General features: G+C 45.3%; 1 protein-coding gene across 1 annotated transcript; it reads right to left on the bottom strand.

Moving 5' to 3' along the window:
• Positions 1-314: 314 nt before the first annotated feature.
• On the bottom strand, positions 315-1,336 carry LOC125555862 (NADPH oxidase activator-like). The gene has a single exon (XM_048718680.1). The coding sequence runs from the start codon at positions 1,322-1,324 to the stop codon at positions 680-682; it is 645 nt and encodes a 214-aa protein (XP_048574637.1). The 5' UTR covers positions 1,325-1,336; the 3' UTR covers positions 315-679.
• Between the last annotated feature and the right edge of the window lie 19,276 nt (positions 1,337-20,612).

The raw sequence follows: 20,612 nt of genomic DNA, 5'->3' as shown, positions 1-20,612 counted from the left end.
TGGTATTTTCAGCTCGTCAGGGTTTAAGTCCTGGTGCTTACATTATTTGTGAATCAATCTATGGTTGAATGGTTATAGGGATAGTGGTATTTTCAGCTCGTCAGGGTTTAAGTTCTGATGCTTGCATTATTTCTGTATTTATTTCAGGATTTTCAATGATGCGCTTTCAATAAAAGAAGATATTCTCGTCGACGATGAAGCGTCTACAATAACTTCGTAAATTCCGTACGTACCCTGCATAGGTTGGTCACTTGACGAAGTTTGGTGCTAATAGACAACCGGACATTTTATACTACTCCCTTCGTTCTAAATTATTCGTCTCAGAAATGAATGTATTTAGAAAGTTAAAATACATCTAGATACATTCATATATGTGACAAGAAATCGAAACGGAGGGAAATATTTTTTTAAGACATTTTATACTAGTACTGTGTTGCCAGAAACAAGCAAACTTTTCTCGAGACACGCATCCATGAACAAACGAAAGCACACTAATTAAGCTGTGGCGCATGCTGTTCATGACACCTCAACCGTATGATCAGAAATCCGTGCTCCGGATGACGCTAATCAGATGATCGATGTGACCCCAGCAAGCTCTTGTTCTGCCATTTTTCGCGGTGGCAGAGGATCAGACGTGTTAATTATTGCTACTTATCTCTGTGTACTCCGCCCGGCCTGGTCATGGTCGTGGACGCGGTGCGACGGACCGGCGAGCAAGGAAAGCACCGTCGGCGACGTCCATGGCCCTCCTGCACCCGTACAGGTCGAGGAACCTGATGACACGGATACTGCCGCCGGCGAGTCGCCACGGCCGCGCCATGCGGCTGGAGTTGGTTGTCGTCGGTGTCAGCCAAAGCTTGTCATCTCCGTCGTCTGTGCCTTCTTCCCTTGTGCACTCCACGAAGGCGGCGGCGAAGGGGTCTGCTGCGGGTGCAGGTGCGGGGGCGTCGAGGGCGCGGCGGCGTCTGCGCTGCCGGCAGCGGCGAGTGGAAGGGCGCAGTGGCGGCGGTGGGAGCGGAACGGCCGCGGTGTCGCTGGACGAGGAGATAAGGCCGGCGAGATTGCTCTTGGGGAGTCCCGGGCGGCGCTCCCACGAAAAGGGCACCACGGAAGTGGCTGAGGTGGTGCGAGGAGACGGGGCGGGGGACGTCGACGGGGAGAAGGAGGAGGAGGCGGTGGACACGGAGGAAGACGAGGAAGAGGAGGAGGCGCTGCGGTTTCGCCGTCGCGGGACGGTCGACGGCGTCGACGGCAGCGAGAGTGGCGGAGGTGGCAGCGGCAGCGGCATTGGCTGCGATTTGTTGGTTTGCGAAGGTCCCATCATGAGAGACACACGCACAGCGGGGAGTTGGAGATCAGTCGTTAGACCCTCCGCGAATAAATACCCAAGACGATTTGCACAAGCACTGCGCTGGCTGTAGGAGAAAAAAACAACAACCGCCTTCCTAGCCCTTTTTTTTAAGATCGGAAGGTTTATTTTTTTTCGATAAAAGACGTCTTTATTAACTCAAAACGTAGCATCAAGAAGATACAAATCATGATGAGTAACACCCGGCCTCTGCATAGTTAGGATGCACACAGCCAAACACAAATAGTCTAAAAGATAATAAAAAGATGACATATTGGCACTAGTAGAGTCAAATAAGACCGTCACTATGCCTATGTTGAAGGATGTGATGGGCCGATACGGAGGTTATGCTGCCACCCATGTTGGGAAAAAACCTCCATGGCCACTCACTCCAATTGCATACACATCGCCTTAAACAGCGGTTGGAACTCCGTACGGTAAAGCATAGACCACGTACGAAGAGATTGCGTACAACGGAAAATAACCTGCAAAAGAGAAAAGTGTTTGTCATTAAAAATCAGATCATTTTTACATAGTCAAAGCAACCATAATAAGGCATACGCTCGCACCCTTATTAGCGTTTTGAATCTATAAGGAATACCATCCAGCCAGTAACCAAAAATATTGGCAACATGATAGAGGCGAGGGTCCGATCTTTCGATGAGATGATAACTATCGATTTGGTGGAGACGACTTTGACGATCCGACTACAAACCTGCACGACGTTGCGCCTTAGCAATCGCTAAACCAATCTCCCGAGGTTACTGACGATGCTGGAAGCACGATCAGCCTGACCACGAAGGTCTATTCCTGCACGCAATCGAAGAACAAGCAAGAATATGATAATGCAATCTGAATATTGCGAATATAGATGAAGTATTGATAAAGGTGGGGATCCGGAAGCGATCTTGGTCTGGTCGTTGGACACAAACGAAGTACACGAAGTTGCAATGGCTAACTTTTAACTAAACAAATTCCAAGGAAAAAGCTACTAGATGGATCTACTTATATAGGAGTAAGGGGTGGCGGCCAAGGAGGTGGGAGGACGTCCCAAGGCAGCCTAAAACTAACCCTAGGTCGTACAAGGCTCATGGGCCCAAGTGGAGGTGATGCAACACCTTTGGGCTTGTAGTTTGACTCAGATTCTGCTGCAACATCAGATTGTTTTGTCCGTAACTCAATGCTCCGGACGAATTTGAAGATGAATCCAATTGGGTTGGAAAGAGCACGAAATCTAGTTTCCAACAAAAAAAGAATCACCCAATTCGGAGTCCATATGAAAAAGTTGTTGGCGTTTTGAGTCAGGTATGTCTGTGCAGTCTGAATCTGAATCCAGAACGTGAAAGACTTGGACTCTATCTTCTCTTGGCCCAAAAGTGACGTGAGAGGACTTTTTGAACACAACATAAACTTCTCCTTTTCCCTTATCTTCATATGTGGATTGTACAAATGTCCCATACACCTGCAATTAGACAAAACATAAAAGTGTGTGAAGTATTTTTGTTCTGGATAACATAAATAGATTATTGAATAGTTTGCATTAGAAATCACCTGACAAATATGCATGTATGCAATATTTTTGGTCGTATCCAAGGTAGTCATGTCCTCATCATCCTCCCCTTTTTGAAAACAAAGCCGTCCTCGGCGTTGCTTAATCTGAAATGTGGCTAACAAAAGAGACAAGGTGTACATGTTGTATATGTATATGTCATCCAGTTTAACTTCCCTTGATTTTTGCACGTATGACACATGTATACATGAGTAACTTTCATAGTTCATAAAAACTAAAGCCAAAAAATTATCACAAGAAGTAGAAGGCATGAAAATATTAGAACTCAGTTTGCACATATAAGTGAAGCTCTTATTCATTTCAAAAGATTCGCAATGTTCATCATTAAACCATCCCAACTTTGGTGAATAAACCTTACTTGCATCAAATTTACATGCTACAACATGCTTAAATAAGCAAACATGCAATAAGTCATTGGACACAGAATCATCACCAAGATTGGAGGCCATATCAAAATGATTAAACATTAGTTCTTTTGCATCAACAGTTAATTCAATGGGTGCACTCAAAATTATTGATATTTCAGTTGTTTGATCACATGACGCATTCATGACAGTAACAAGATTCTCTAAAATAAGTGGTGTGCTCAAATCAACAGGTAACTCAATACATGACGCATTCAAGTTAACTAGGCATGCATCATTCTCATGTGAAGTTATATCATCAATACCTTTGCTGTTACCTTGTGGCAAAGATGTAGCTGATGTAGGTACGGACGTTGACAATGTACCATACCCTTGAGATGATGCCACGCTCATAATCCGAGGTGCAATGATGGAGGAACCCACCGGCGGTGGCGAGCATGAACAGGAATAGTAGTTGTTGTAGTCACCTAATGCATCCTCCTTTATCTGTCTCTTAAAGGTACAAGCACGGACATACATACCAGTAATGCAACGAGGAATATACTGAAATCTTGCCTGAATATCATGGTTCAAACCACCAAAAAATCTATTCATTGTATCATTCTCAGATTCTTCTATGTCACAATGATGCATATAAGATTTGAACTCTTGGTAGTAAGCATGAACAGTGTTGTTGCCTTGTTTAAATTGTTCAAATTTGCGAAGCAATTCACGACGATAATAAGGAGGGAAAAATTGTTGTCTCATTACAGCTTTCAAAACTTTCCAAGTTGTGGGTTGGTTATCAATGTTTTTCTTACAATGTACACTCCACCAAACAGAAGCAAAATCAGTAAATGCTCTAGTGGCTGCTCGCACTCGCTCAAGTTCAGAAAAGTCATGGTGACTAAAAACTTGTTCTACTTCAAGCTCCCAAGCTAGATATGTAGTAGGATTAAATCTACCCTCAAATGACGGTAAAAAGATAACCTGACCATGTGCTTGTGTGTGTTGTCCCAACTCTCGTGATGGTGAAGATGTGTCCGTCGTCCAAGAACTTCTATCTTCGGAACCTGTCATGATTAGTAGAAACAAGAAACAAAATTCAAGAATAATGTTCCTATGAACTACTAGGGTGTGGTGGTAAAGCGCTCACAGTAAAGCAAATATCAATATCTTACAAGTTCTTACCAAGCAACAGGTGGTGACAGGCAACCAACAGTGTCAAATAACTCTAAAGATTGTGTAAAGCGATTGCCAGGGGAACGTACGTATACACGGTGTAGAAATATGTGGAGCTGGGTTGGCTATATATGGTAGCAAAAGATTAGCAATAATCAATTCAGAGATGCAATGTTGAATAAACGCTCAACGACGGTACTGTGCTGGTCCTAGGCTAGACCGAACTAGAGACGCGAGCCTAGAACACTAATGAGGTCACGTCGTAGCACAACTAGCACCAATAAAGGATACTAAGTAGCTCTGGACAGCAAGATATAAGTGAAGATCACAACGGCAGTAAAGATAATGATGTGAAACAACAGCCAAGCAGGATATATCAACAACTTTGTCTCCAACTTTCCTCTGAAAAAGTTTGTGCCGATTTTTTTGATTTTTTTCTCCTTTTTTTTCTCTGACTTTTTTTCTCTTGTTTTCTCTGACTTTTTTTCTCTCTTTTTTTCTCCCTCTTTCCAAAACAAACTAGATGAGACGCAGATTGGATCAAGCGAAGATGTGAACGATCTCAACTATTATTATGACAATGAATGGTGGGTAGCACGTGGTGGAAATTGATGGATGGGTGGTGGACAGCGGAAGAGATAATGATGCAGCGGTGGTGTGACTAATGTGAACAGAACTCGAAACTCTAAACAAACTAGACACTAAGACCAGCAACTCGACACGACGATGCAACCGATAATTCAACTATGCAAGCAATGAAAAGAAAATTGCAAAGGTTCAGACTGGCTTGGACCAAGGATGAATAGATCTAAATCTTTTTTGTGGCTTTTTCTTGGACAATAGGTAAGAAAATAAATCTAATCTAGGAAAACTGGAAATTCTCACCGAGCAACCTGAAAACTGATACCACTTGATAGAGGCGAGGGTCCCGATCTTTCGATGAGATGATAACTATCGATTTGGTGGAGACGACTTTGACGATCCGACTACAAACCTGCACGACGTTGCGCCTTAGCAATCGCTAAACCAATCTCCCGAGGTTACTGACGATGCTGGAAGCACGATCAGCCTGACCACAAAGGTCTATTCCTGCACGCAATCGAAGAACAAGCAAGAATATGATAATGCAATCTGAATATTGCGAATATAGATGAAGTATTGATAAAGGTGGGGATCCGAAAGCGGTCTTGGTCTGGTCGTTGGACACAAACGAAGTACACGAAGTTGCAATGGCTAACTTTTAACTAAACAAATCCCAAGGAAAAAGCTACTAGATGGATCTATTTATATAGGAGAAAGGGGTGGCGGCCAAGGAGGTGGGAGGACGTCCCAAGGCAGTCTAAAACTAACCCTAGGTCGTACAAGGCTCATGGGCCCAAGTGGAGGTGATGCAACACCTTTGGGCTTGTAGTTTGACTCAGATTCTGCTGCAACGTCAGATTGTTTCGTCCGTAACTCAATGCTCCGGACGAATTTGAAGATGAATCCAATTGGGTTGGAAAGAGCACGAAATCTAGTTTCCAAAAAAAAAAGAATCACCCAATTCGGAGTCCGTATGAAAAAGTTGTTGGGTTTTGAGTCAGGTATGTCTGTGCAGTCCGAATCTGAATCCAGAACGTGAAAGACTTGGACTCTATCTTCTCTTGGCCCAAAAGTGACGTGAGAGGACTTTTTGAACACAACATAAACTTTGTGGATTGTACAAATGTCCCATACACCTGCAATTAGACAAAACACAAAAGTGTGTGAAGTATTTTTGTTCTGGATAACATAAATAGATTATTGAATAGTTTGCATTAGAAATCACCTGACAAATATGCATGTATGCAATATTTTTGGTCGTATCCAAGGTAGTCATGTCCTCATCACAACACCTATGGGCGGACAAAGATTAGACGCTATTTGGATGATTGACCATGTAGAACCTGCAAACTTGCACTGGAAAAAGAAGTGTCTGGTTGTCTCGTCATGAGTACAAAAGCCACACTTCTTGCTTCCATGCCAGTTGCGACGAGCGAGGTTATCTTTGGTTAGCACCACTCCCTTCTAAAGGTACCACATGAAGATCTTAACTTTCAGTGGAATCTTCAATCTCCAAATTTTCTTGTTATCATCCATTGGGACCTCTGAATGCGTGAGCGCACGGTACATCGAGTCGACTGTGAAGGACCCAAATGCAGTGAGGTTCCAGCGGAACACATCTCGTCCTTGTGTCAGATTAATCGTATCCAATCGGGACAAAAGATGTTGTCATGACACAAGACGGGGGCCAATCAAATCCCGCCTGAAAGAAATATCTGGTGGAAAGGAACTGAGCACTTGCGCAAGAGTTTCATTCTTATTGCGAACATTGCGGTGCAAAGAAATATCCAATCGGAACTGCTCCTCTTGGGAACCCATGCCATGTTCTTCTTTTTTCAGCTCTTGTGCACTAAGTTTTTGTAATTCCTTCTTTCGCCAATACGATAAGCCGACTAGGCACCCCGGCTGTGATGTTGTTTGAAGCAATGGCAATTCTTGTTTTACCTTGTGCACTGTCAACTTCTTTTCTTCAGATTTGGCACTTTGACTCTTGATAATTGGTTGCTTCGTCTCGTTGCCTTTAGTAGCCAATGTCAACACGTTAATTGGCTCTTTTTCATTTGAGATCAAATCTGAAGTTGCACTCTTACGACCATCTCTTTTAACACGGTACACTTGTTTGACCACCTCTTTCTTCTTTGAGCTCCAGACCGATTCCTTATGATTGAAACGACCTTTAACATATGATTGTTCAAATGTTGATATTCTCGGAGATGCATAATATTGGTTAGATGGTCTAAAATAAGATGAAGACTATGCCCTTGTATCATACCTGTCCCATGATGGATATGGATCTACATGAGTATAGGGATGCATCCACGGCATTGGCACTGGCGGCCCAAAATAAGGATATGAATATGTTGCATTAAAATGCTCACTTTGCCAATACCTATCCTCATATTTGCGCCTTGGGGGTGATCTTGGTTTCTTTGCATGATTTGGCCGATAAGCATTCTTCTCTCCACTCTTCTTTTGATATTTATCCAATAGTTCAGCGAAGGTGATTTTTGATCTCTTACACTTGCGCTTATTTTGGCCTTTGTTTTCTTTTGGTTTGCTTTCATCGATCATTGGATTTCCTTGTTGCCCCCCAGTCCTTAGCGTCTTCATTGTAGATTCAATGGAATTCTCACCCTCAAGTTCATGTTCATTGTGATCTTCAACTAGTTCTTTACTTGAAAGCTTGATCCCATCACCTACAGTTTTTACCTTCTCTTTAGATGGATCGACTTGAAGTAGCCGATGCAAAAACTTTTTGCCATCAAGACCAATCGGAATAGACTGGTCATCCTTTGGTGTTTCAACAAATTTCAATCGTCCTTTTTCAATGGCCGATTTAACTATTTGACGAAACATGTGGCAGTCCTCAAAATTATGCTTGGATGAATCATGCAACTTACAATACATTCGTCCTTGGATAGATGGCTTGACATGGTGATCAAGAATTCTAATGTAATTATTTTTCAGCAACAAAGTAAAGATTTCATCACACATGTTTGAATTGAAGGTATACTTTTTGTTTTCTAGCCGATCTTGTTGTGAGAACGGCTTTGGAGTTAAGCAAACGAATGGTTCAGATTTGGCATCTTCCCATTCGGCTATGAATTCTCTTTCGCATACTTTTTCTGATGTCATTAAATAAGAAACTATACTAGCATCGGTTTTCCCAAAAGATTTTAACCTTGGCTTTAAATTTCTGAAATCAAAGTAGTTAGAACATACACGTCTCAATTGAGACCATGCATAAGCCAAGCATGAAGCAATAAAAGCTACCCAATTAGATATGAACTTTAAATAAAGCAATGGGAAAAGCTTTGGCTGCAGTAATAAGTCACTATCGGTCTCTTTGAATGGTACAATATATTGGCCGATATGCTTAGTAATAACTGTATTGCTAACAAGTAAATTGCCCTTCTTCATTAGTCTTTGAAAACTACTTACTAGAATTTTTCTAATAGATGCATTAATAATAAAGTTGTGACCAAATCTGAAAATAGAAAAAATACTTGCTAGACATACCTCTTCAAATACGTTGGGAGAGCATGATGATTGCATATGATGAATAATATTTTGCTATGCTTCTCGATGACTTCCCAACACCATGTCACAATTTTCTTCTTGATTTCGTGCATCATAAATTTGAAGATCTTTGTCAATCGAAATTTGTTCGGCTACTTGTTCTTGTCCTTGAAGCTTGTCAATTTCTATGGCACGAAACTCATAGGGCAGGAAGTAGGTTCCATTAACTTCAGAAAAATCAAGCATGGTTGTTTTGCTATGCTTGCCATGCCCTTTCTCAATAATACTTGCCTCTTTGGATTTGATGGATTCGGAATATATACTACTTGATTCGGCTTTTTCAACCGAGGCACTTTCAAGTTCTGAATCATCCTTGTTTTCATTGATACTACCCATTGGCAATGCTTCTTTTATCTGAGCCAATTCTTTTTCTATTTGTTTCTGGCAGCGAGCAGCAAAGTTGGCTTTAAGCTTTTTCTCAATTTAGCCCACTTCGGATACGATTTCCCCCCAATGTTCTTAGATTCTTTCGGCAATGACACACGGGTGTTGCCGAAATTTTGCAGTAGTGTAGGGGGTGTATAATATGATCTAGTACTAGATGAAGGCATATGCATTGTTGTAAAACCATATTTTTGCTCGCCAATTTTATCAATTGGCAAAGATTCATCTTCTTGCAAAACTCTAGCTTTTATTGCGGCACAATCAGGAAATAGCCCTTTTTCATGTTGTTCAAGGCAAATAGCACTAATCCTCTTATTCTGGGCTAAACTCTTCAATGCAGCCACCACTACCTCATCTTCTACAATATTTGGCAAAACCGCTCCTGTAAAATTTACATTTATTCGGCTATGACCTGAAAGGTGTGAAGCCGAATTTTGAGCATCTACAGTTGTGTATGGTGCCGAAAAATTACTAACATGCGGTGTAGCATATGATGGTTGAGAGTAACTGGCCGAATAGCTAATAGTAGCATGGCCAATTCTCCCATCCATCGGCAAGATGGATTCACATATTGCAAATTAGCTGCCGATGAATAAAAAGGTGAAACACTTTCTTGTATGCTATTGAAAATTTTAACATGAGGTGTTTCAAATTGATTAACCAAACCCATCATGTTGTTCATTGGCATATGGATTTGTGGGGTTGCCGATGCATGAGAGTTTGGATACATATGTTGTACGTTGCTAAAATCATAAGAATTTGAAGCATGAAGATTGCTTTGCATCGGCCTTTGCACATAATTAGATGCATGATTGATAAAACTAGGGCTAGCCGATACATTATGATCATTAGGTGATCCAGCAACAACATATGGATTATTTGCATCTACAAAGGGGAATTGGGTATTCATATTACCTTTGTAGATTGCAGCAACTTGATGACGATCTCTTCGTAGCAAGAACGGGCTGGAGACCGTTCAAAGCTTCGTCCCCAGCGGAGTCGCCAAAAAGTGTGTTCGCAGAACACGTCACTATGTACCTTCGATGCCGGGGGTGATGCACCGCAGCTCACGTCAAAGGAGACCCGTCCGGAAGCGCGGTACGCAAACAATCCGGCGGGTGCTTTTGAGGACTCGAAACCCCACACGCCCGGGAGGGACCCCGTCAGGGCTTGCGGCGGCTATGGGCCGCCCTAGGTCGACCTGATCGCCCCTAGGGCCTCGACGTTCGCCGCCCTGGAAACGAAGAACGAACGAAGAACAAGGAAGAAGAAGAACAAAGGAGAGAGATAAAGGTAAAGGTAAAAAGATGATATATTGATAGATCGATTGTGTGTTGTTCAATCGGCCGTCACCCCTTACATATATATGAGGAGGCTGGACTTCCCGTACAAGAAAAGGTCTCAAATCACGTCCAAATCATCAAAAGTTACCCTAACTCGGACTACGAGGGCCGGAACTTCCGGTCTGGCCCGGAACTTCCGGGCTGAAATTATATCAAGTTGCCCTCTTGCACCGAATCTGCAGGCCACATACTACTTCGGATGACGATGGTCCCAAATGCAAAGTTGTAGATCTTGCAATGGAGAAAAACTCTTCAGTTATCACTTTTTCATCCGAGGTCATCTTGATGTCGAGATCGGCCCCGCGAATCTGCAAACAATGTTAAAATTCTAGTCTTCGGGGCGCACCACGTGCAAACTTTTGGTTTAGCCCGGAACCTCCCCGGAAGTTTTGCCCGGAACTTCCGGGGCAAACTTATAAAGCACACCATTTAGGCTCTAACTTTTGCATACGAGCTCCGATTTTGACATTTTTATATCGAAATCGATCGCCTCGACGAGACGAAGACAATCCTTGTAGAAACATTTCTCATATGAGTCCATCTTGGGGGTGTAATCAGCTGAATAGTGTTCTGAATATAAAATCTAAGTACTTCAAACACATCTTCGGCCTTAGAGATGAGACCGGATGGCTATGGCCCAAATATGAAAATTTCTCCTTTTGATGATACAGAATTTTCTCACTTTGAGCACTTCTCCATTTGAGGCCATCTTAATTAAGTTCTTGGCCGTGTCAACACGCGCTGCCTGCGATTTGCTCACACACGACTGCACAATCGATGGCGAGGAACTCGAAGGAAGGGCCGTCCCCAGAGCCAGCGACGGCAAGATGGAGGAGCATGGAACATCCCGGTCGGAGCTGCCGCTGCTACGTTCCCACACACACGATGCCGGAGTCGGGAAGCCGATATCCTCCCAAAACTCTTGCACCAACTCTTGTTTGCTCTTCTTCTTGCGGACCACTGACGTCCAAGGTCCACCTCCATCCTCGGAAGCATTGGCCAGAACGTCGCCGGCTACTTGTGCTGTGATAGCATCAGTGTCCGACTGTACCGCATCTGCATCGTCAGAGGCTAGACAGCTGAACCGCGATCCCGACGCTGTTGGCTCCAACATTAGATTGATTAACTCGCCAGGAGCGAGGGTTAAATGGCGCTATCAAGGAGGCGAAGCCCACATTCCGACGAGGATGACGTAGTCGTCGATCACTATCTCACCGTTTGCCGGGATCCTCTCGCCCTCCCGCAAGTAGCGACCAACAAGGATTTCGTCGGTGTTGTCGCGCAACGTGATCCACCCAGATGGAGGATAGAGATTGAGAACTCCCGCATGGCGGCCGAACCTTCCATCAACAAGCACGGAAGAGAAGGATGCGTGCCAGCGTAAAGCCGACGGCGGTTCAGGCGACCGCGGCATCAGCCTCTCACACCTACTGGAACAAAATATTGTTCAGGCGATCGGGAGGTTTATTAGTGGGTAACGTTTATCCTCGGCATCCACCAACCACGTAGGATGTGGGCCATCCACGCTTCCCTCTTCACTTTCTTTTTTTTTCGGAAAAACTTTGAATCTATTCATCTTGAATCATGGAAGTACAATGAACATCAGAAATAAAAATTACATCCAGATCCGTAGACCACCTAGCAACGACTACAAGCATCGAAGCGAGCCGAAGGCGCGCCGCCGTCATCGCCCCTCCATCGCCGGAGCCAGGCACAACTTGTTGTAGTAGACAGTTGGGAAGTCGTCGTGCTAAAGCCTCATAGAACCAGCACCCTAGAACAGCAATAGCCGCCGATGAAAAATAATGTAGATCGGAAGGATCCAAACCGAAGACACATGAACGTAGACGAACAACGACGAGATCCGAGAAAATCCACCGAAGATAGATCTGCCGGAGACACGCCTCCACACGCCCACCAACGATGCTAGACGCATCCCCAGAATGGGGGCTAGGCGGGGAGACCTTTATTCCATCTTTAGGGAGCCGCTGTCGTCTTGCCTTCCTGAGTAGGACACAAACCCTAACAAGATTGAAAAAATGACTAAAAACGGAGCCCTCCCGCCGGCCCTTGCCAGGATCCACCACGCCTCCATGGCCCTAGGGCCACTGGAGATGAGGCGGACCTGCGCCGGCGCCGGCGAGAGGCACGCACCCTAACTTTCTTTCTTGGAGGAGGAGGGGGCGGAGCCCTGGCTCTAGACGTTATACCCTCTTCGCTTTCTTCTTCAACCTCGTGCGAATCCGCAGCGTCTCCCCTTTTTCCCTCTCCTGACGAGTCTGCATCTCCTCTCTCCTTTCTCAAACACCCAGCATGAATGGGTGCTACATCCATCACGCCAGAGATGCGCCGCTCGACGGTGGCGACGTTTTTTTTCAAACTGGCGAAGCTGCAACAACCACCACGGTTTGATACAAACACGACACCGAATGCTACAACCACCTCCAGAGAAGCTGCAACCAGTGTTGGCGGAAGCTGCAACGCACGGTGGCGACTTTTTTGTTGTTGCTAGTTCCAGCTTCGTTTTTTTGCAATTACCACCTTTGTTTTTTGCTACAGCCGAGGATGGCGAGCGTGGTGAACGCGAGCGGCGAGGACGTGCGGCACTGCACCAAACAACAACCGGCGTCGGGGCGGTTTGCTACATGCTACAACCAGCATTGCAATTTGCTACTACCGGCGTCCAACCCGAATACAACCACCGTCATGTTTTGCTGCATCGCACCACCTTATGTTCTTTTTTTGTTGGAAGTGACACCCTATTTTGCTGGAATGGGGCTAGCGAGTTGTTGCAACGGTGAGTCCGGCGGACAAGCCGCGTCCGACGGGCATGCGTGATGGCAACCGCGCCGGCGAGCTGCTGCCGTCAGCACGCAAAGTGATACATGTCCAACATATATATAACTTATGAAGTATTCATACTATACTTATTTTAATTATATTTGGATCTGGTGCATTTCTATATTATTTTTATAAACTAACCTAGTAATCTAGTGCCTAGTCCCTGTTTTTTTGCATGTTTTCTGTTTTGCGAAAAATCCACATCTAGAAAGGTTCAAACATGATGAAAATGTATGATAGACCGAGAAGGACCCTAAAAGTTTCGGGAGGCAACCAGAAGAGGCCCTAGGGGCCCACAAGGCACCATGATGTGCCTCTAGGAGGCGTCCCCTACCTTGTGGGGCCGCCGCACTCATTTCGCGTGATTATAATGCTGAAAAAACCTATAGATAGATAAACCTTTAGAAAGAAACCGAGAATAATTCCACGTCGTCGCAAGCCTCTGTTCCGAAGCGATCTCATCTGTAGGCTTTCTCCGGCACCCTGCGAAGGGGGAAACTGTCCACGGAGGCCGTCTTCATCATCCTTGCTGTCTCTATGGTGATGTGTGAGTAGCTCATGCTCGAGGCTGATGTTTGAGCCAGTAGCTATGTGTTTGATCTCTCTCCTCATGTTCTTGATTTGACACGATCTTGATGTATCATGAGCTTTATCAATATAGTTGGATCTTATGATGTTCTTCTCCTCTATCGCTTTTATGGTGAATTGAGTCTTGCTCTTTGAAGTTTCTTCTGTTGGAATGAATACTTTGGATTTGAGATCACTTAATGCTTGTCTTAACTTGTGGATAGCCGTGGAGACATTGGGGGTGTTCCAGATAACATAAAGGTTAATTGATATGTTTCATATGACGTTGTCGTAGTATCACTACTAGAAACAGATAAATTTCCATCAGTCAGCTCTTTGTCGTCTGCTAGCGGATGACAAAGAAGGCCTTTGTCGTTTGCTTATAAAACACGGACGACAAAGACTTGGCTGACTGCAAAGAGCCGTGTTGCCATCAGCCAGTTCTTTGTCGCCAGCCAGCCGACGGCAAAGAATCTTTGCCGTCCGCCAGCAGACGGCAAAGAGATGGGTGGGGTCCAGTGGAGGCCTAAATCCTAACTGCCCACTAGCCCACATTTTCGTCCGCCAGCGGACGACAAAGAAGCTTTGTCGTGTGCTGGCTGAAGGCAAAGAATTAACTATCTAATGGTCGTCCCGGCCCTCCTCTCTCTCTCTTCTCTCTCCCTCCCCGACCCCCATCTGACCCTAATTAACTGCCGCCGGACACCACGTCCCTGCCGCCCCGTCCACGTCGCCGTCGCCCGCTGCCACCGCAGCTCCGCCCCTACCCCCCGATGCTCTGCCGCGTCGGCCACCCCCCGCCCCTCGATGCCCCGCCGCGCTGGCACACCGCCCCGGCCCACTGCCCGGCCTCCCCAATGCCCCGCCACCCCCGCCCCCCGACGCCCCGCCCCGCCGCGTCGGCCTCCTCCACCTACCCCACTCCGTTGAGCCTCCTCCCCCTCTCTTTTGTTTTCAATTTTTTTCGTTATTAGTTTAGGTTTAGTTTAGGTTTTTTTTGTTTTTTAGGTTTAGTTAGTGTAGTTAGTGTAGTTTAGGTTTAGTTTAGGTTTTTTTCTTCTGTTTTTTAGTTTTAGGTTTATATTTACTTTATTTTAGGTTTAGTTAAGAAGAAAGATGAAATATGAAAAAAAAGAAAAGAGGAAGAAGAGGAAGAAGAAGAAGAAGAAGAAGAGGAAGAAGAAAAGGAGGAGGAGGAGGAAGAAGAAGAGGTTAGGGGTGAGTCAGCACCGATGGAACCGGGTCGAGGTTAGGGGTGAGTCGACGGGAATCGGGTCGAGGGTCGCCGGTCGCCAAGGGGTCGAGGGTCGGGGCAGAGGGTCGAGGGGTTGATGATCGAGGATCTTCCAATCCGAGTGCTAACTGACTGGTGTCGTTGAAGGAAATATGCCCTAGAGGCAATAATAAAGTTGTTATTTATATTTCCTTATATCATGATAAATGTTTATTATTCATGCTAGAATTGTATTAACCAGAAACTTAGTACATGTGTGAATACATAGACAAACAGAATGTCCCTAGTATGCCTCTACTTGACTAGCTCGTTAAACAAAGATGGTTAAGTTTCCTAGCCATAGACATGTGTTGTCATTTGATGAACGGGATCACATCATTAGAGAATGATGTGATGGACAAGACCCATCCGTTAGCTTAGCATAATGATCGTTTAGTTTTTCTGCTATTGCTTTCTTCATGACTTATACATGTTCCTCAGACTATGAGATTATGAAACTCCCGAATACTGGAGGAACACCTTGTGTGCTATCAAACGTCACAACGTAACTGGGTGATTAAAAAGATGCTCTACAGGTGTCTCCGATGGTGTTTGTTGAGTTGGCATAGATCAAGATTAGGATTTGTCACTCCGTTTATCGGAGAGGTATCTCTGGGCCCTCTCGGTAATGCACATCACTATGAGCCTTGCAAGTAATGTGTCTAATGAGTTAGCCACGGGATGATGCATTACGGAACGAGTAAAGATACTTGCCAGTGATGAGATTGAACTAGGTATGATTATACCAATGATCGAATCTCGGGCAAGTAACATACCGATGACAAAGGGAACAACGTATGTTGTTATGCGGTTTGACCGATAAAGAACTTCGTAGAATATTTAGGAACCAATATGAGCATCCAGGTTCCGCTATTGGTTATTGACTGGAGATGTGTTTCGGTCATGTCTACATAGTTCTCGAACCCGTAGGGTAAGCACGCTTAACATTCAATGACGATTTGTATTATGAGTTTCATGTTTTGATGAACCGAAGATTGTTAAAAGTCCCTGATGAGATCACAGACATGACTAGGAGTCTCGAAATGGTCGAGACACAAAGATTGATATATTGGAAGGTTATGATTGGACACCGGAATGGTTTCAGATAGGTTTAGGCATTTTTCGGAGTACCAGGGGGTTACCGGAACCCCCTGGGGGATTAATGGGCCACAATGGGCCTTAGTGGAGAAGAGAGAGGGCCGGCCAGAGGTGGTGTGCGTCCCCCCTTGCCCAGTCTAAATTGGAAAAGGGGAGGGGGCGGTGCCCTCCTCCTTCCTTCTCTTCTCTCCTCTTTCCCTTCTTCTCCTACTTGGACTAGGAAAGGGGTGGGGGACCAAATCCTACTTGGACTAGGAGTCCAAGTAGGACTCCCCCATGGCGCGCCCCCTTCTAGGGCCGGCCTCCACTACTCCCCCTTTATATAAGTGGGGAGGGGCACCCCAAAGACACACAAGATGATCTTTTAGCCATGTGCGGTGCCCCCTCCACAGTTACACACCTCGGTCATATCGTTGTAGTGCTTAGGCGAAGCCCTGCGTCGGTAACCTCATCATAACCATCACCACGCCGTCGTGCTACCGGAACTCTCCCTCGGCCTCAAATGGATCAAGAGTTCGAGGGACGTCATCGAGCTAAACATGTGCTAATGACCCACAAGTATAGGGGATCTATCGTAGTCTTTTCAATAAGTAAGAGTGTCAAACCCAACGAGGAGCAGAAGGAAATGATAAGTGGTTTCCAGCAAGGTATTCTCTGCAAGTACTGGAACAAGTGGTAATAGATAGTTTTGTGATAGGATAATTTGTAACTAGCAACAAGTAACAAAAGTAAATAAAGTGCAGCAAGGTGGCCCAATCCTTTTTGTAGCAAAGGACAATCCTGGACAAACTCTTATATAGAGAAAAACGCTACCGAGGATACATGGGAATATCATCAAGCTAGTTTTCATCACGCTCATATGATTCGCGTTCGGTACCTTGATAATTTGGTATGTGGGTGGACCCGTGCTTGGGTACTATCCTTACTTGTACAAGCATCCCACTTATGATTAACCTCTATTGCAAGCATCCGCAACTACAACAAAAGTATTAAGGTAAACCTAACCATAGCATGAAACCTATGGATCCAAATCGGCCCCTTACGAAGCAACACATAAACTAGGGTTTAAGCTTCTGTCACTCTAGCAACCCATCATCTACTTATTACTTCCCAATGCCTTCCTCTAGGCCCAAATAATGGTGAAGTGTCATGTAGTCTACGGTCACATAACACCACTAGAGGAGAGACAACATACATCTCATCAAAATATCGAACGAATACCAAATTCACATGACTACTAATAGCAAGACTTCTCCCATGTCCTCAGGAACAAAAGTAACTACTCACAAAGCATAAACATGTTCATAATCATAGGGGTATTAATATGCATATAGGATCTGAACATATGATCTTCCACCAAATAAACCAACTATCATCAACTACAAGGAGTAATTAACACTACTAGCAACCTACTAGCACCAATCCCGGACTTGGAGACAAGAATTGGATACAAGAGATGAACTAGGGTTTTGAGAGGAGATGGTGCTGATGAAGATGTTGATGGAGATCTCCCTCTCCCAATGAGAGGAGCGTTGGTGATGACGATGGCGATGATTTCCCCCTTCGGGAGGGAAGTTTCCCCGGCAGAACAGCTCCGCCAGAGCCCTAGATTGGTTCCGCCAAGGTTCCGCCTCGTGGCGGCGGAGTTTCGTCCGTGAAGATGGCTTCCTATTTTTTCCCATCGAAAGACTTCATATAGCAGAAGATGGCCACCGGAGGGCCAACAGGGGGCCCACGAGGTAGGGGGCGCGCCCCCCACCATCGTGGGTAGGGTGTGGCCCCCCCTGGTGAAGTTCTTGCTCTCAGTATTTTTTTATATATTTGGAAAACGTCTTCCGTGAAGTTTCAGGACTTTTGGAGCTATGGAGAATAGGTCTCTAATATTTGCTCCTTTTCCAGCCTAGAATCCCAGCTGCCGGCATTCTCCCTCTTTATGTAAACCTTGTAAAATAAGAGAGAATAGGCATAAGTATTGTGACATAATGTGTAATAATAACCCATAATGCAATAAATATCGATATAAAAGCATGATGCAAAATGGACGTATCAACTCCCCCAAGCTTAGACCTCGCTTGTCCTCAAGCGAAAAGCTGAAATCGTAAAATATGTCCACATGTTTAGAGATAGAGGTGCCGATAAAAATAAAATACGGACATGAGGGCATCATGATCATTCTTAGAACAACAACTTATATAATTCTTGCCATATGATTTCTTATGCTAGAGTAATAATTCAATCACAATCTCAAGTACGAAGAGTAAACTTCATTGAAAACTAACAAACTATAATCTCAGTCATTGGAGCAATTGCAATTTGTCATAACATAGGAAAGAGTCAATGTATAAGAGCTTTTCGGCAAGTCCACATACTCAACTATCATATAGTCTTTCACAACTGCTGACACTCGCACAATACTTATGGGTATGGAGTTTTAGTCGGACACAGAGAAAGATAGGGGCTTATAGTTTTGCCTCCCAACGTTTTACCTCGAGGGTAATGTCAACAATAATAGTTCATGAAAACTCACATCCAATTAGCCATATATACCAGGATCTTTCCAACATACTGTGCTTTCCAAAGGATAAAATGTAAAAAGGAAGGGTGAAGATCACCAAGACTCTTATGCAAGGTAGGAGATAAAAGTAAAAGATAGGCCCTTCTCAGGGGGAAGCAAAGGTTGTCATGCAGTTTTATGGTTGGATGCACAAAATCTTAATGCGAAAGAACGTCACTTTTATATTGCCACTTGTGATATGGACCTTTATTATGCAGTCTGTCGCTTTTATTTCTTCCATATCACACGATCGTATAAAGCTTATTTTCTCCCACACTAATAAGTCAGACATATTTAGAGAGCAATTTTTATTGCTTACACCGATGACAACTTACTTGGAGGATCTTACTCAATCCATATGTAGGTATAGTGGACTCTCATGGCAAAACTGGTTTAAGGGTATTTGGGAGCACAAGTAGTATCTCTACTTGGTGCACTACAAAAAAAAGACACATCCGTGACATTTTGGGCCGAACGAATATTTTTTCTGTCATACATGTGACACTTCTATGACGATAATTGTGACAAAACCCAGTATCATCATAGATGTGGTGGGCTCCTACTTCTATGACAAAAAATCATGACAGAAAATGGGCTTTTCGTCCTGGGCGGGCCGGAGACGCAGCTGCATGACATTCTTTGGGCCGTCCATGACGGAAAAAATCATGGTAGAAGCGAGGGGGAGGAAAATTTCGGGGAGTTCCCGGTTACGGTGGGAGGTCGGGGGCTGAGCGATGCTCGTTTCTCTCGTACACATACGCGCGTGTGTGCGAGGCGTTGGCTCTAACTGAACCCGAGCGAGGCATTGGGCTCTAACTGAACCCGAGCGATTGCACTGCAGTCTACGTGTTACTGAACCGGAGCGATCGATCGATGGCTGTTAACTGAACCCGATCGAGCGATTCCTTCGCTACTGCTGCTAACTGAAGCCGATCAATGGGATGAACAGTGAGAGGTGGCGTTGCCTCTAGATGAACAGGACCCCGTGGTGTGGTGGAGGGCTGGATGAACAGTAGACAGTGGAGGGGTGCCCGGGGAGGGGTGGATGAACAGGACCCCGTGGTGTGGAGGGCTGGATGAACAGTAGACGGTGGAGGGGTGGTTGCACAGGACCCCGTGGTGTGGAGGGCTGGATGAACAATAGATGGTGGAGGGGTGCCCGTGGAGGGGTGGTTGAACAGGACCCCGTGGTGTGGAGGGCTGGATGAACAGTAAACGGTGGAGGGGTGGTTGAATAGTAGCCAGTGGAGTAGCGCGCGGTGGAGGCTGGATGAACAGGAGCCCGTGGAGGCTGGAGGAGGTCGACAGTGGATATGAACAGTATCCCGTGGAGTCCCGTTTTGCAGTACGGCACACCCCTCCTGATGAACAGGACTCCCGTTTCGATCGTAGCGCTCCAACACAAGTCCGTTTCCTCCGTTTTGCGGTACGCCACACCCCTCCTGATCAACAGGACCCCCGTTTCGACCGTAGGAGGTCTGTTTCCTCCGTTTTGCGGTACGCCAGACCCCTCCCGATGAACAAGATCCCGTTTCGAATGTGGCCGGTCGAACACAAGGCCGTTTCCTCCGTTCTGCGGTACGCCAGGCCTCGTTTCCATCGCCTGTTCCGTCCAAGCCCTCCCGATGAACACGACGCATTCCGTTGCCTCCCCATGAACACGACGCATTCCGTTGCCTCCCCATGAACACGACGCATTTCGTTGCCTCCCCATGAACATGACGCATTCCGTTGCCTCCCCATGAACACGATGACGACACTGTTTCTCGGTTCCGACCCAGCCATGTACACGAGCCCTGGCCGTACGTATGCGCGATTAGGCGTTCGAGACCCCGCCCGTATGTACACATACGTGGCCGTATTTTCTTTCTTGCACCCTGGCCGATGTACGTACGTGTACATGCTACGTGCGCGCCTCTACTACGACACGTGCGTGCCTCTACATCG

The sequence above is a fragment of the Triticum urartu genome, chromosome 5 (genome assembly GCF_003073215.2).
Source record: "Triticum urartu cultivar G1812 chromosome 5, Tu2.1, whole genome shotgun sequence".
Lineage (NCBI taxonomy): Eukaryota > Viridiplantae > Streptophyta > Magnoliopsida > Poales > Poaceae > Triticum > Triticum urartu.
The sequence above is the reverse complement of the archived record's forward strand: the minus strand, read 5'-3'. Positions and strand labels throughout refer to the sequence as shown.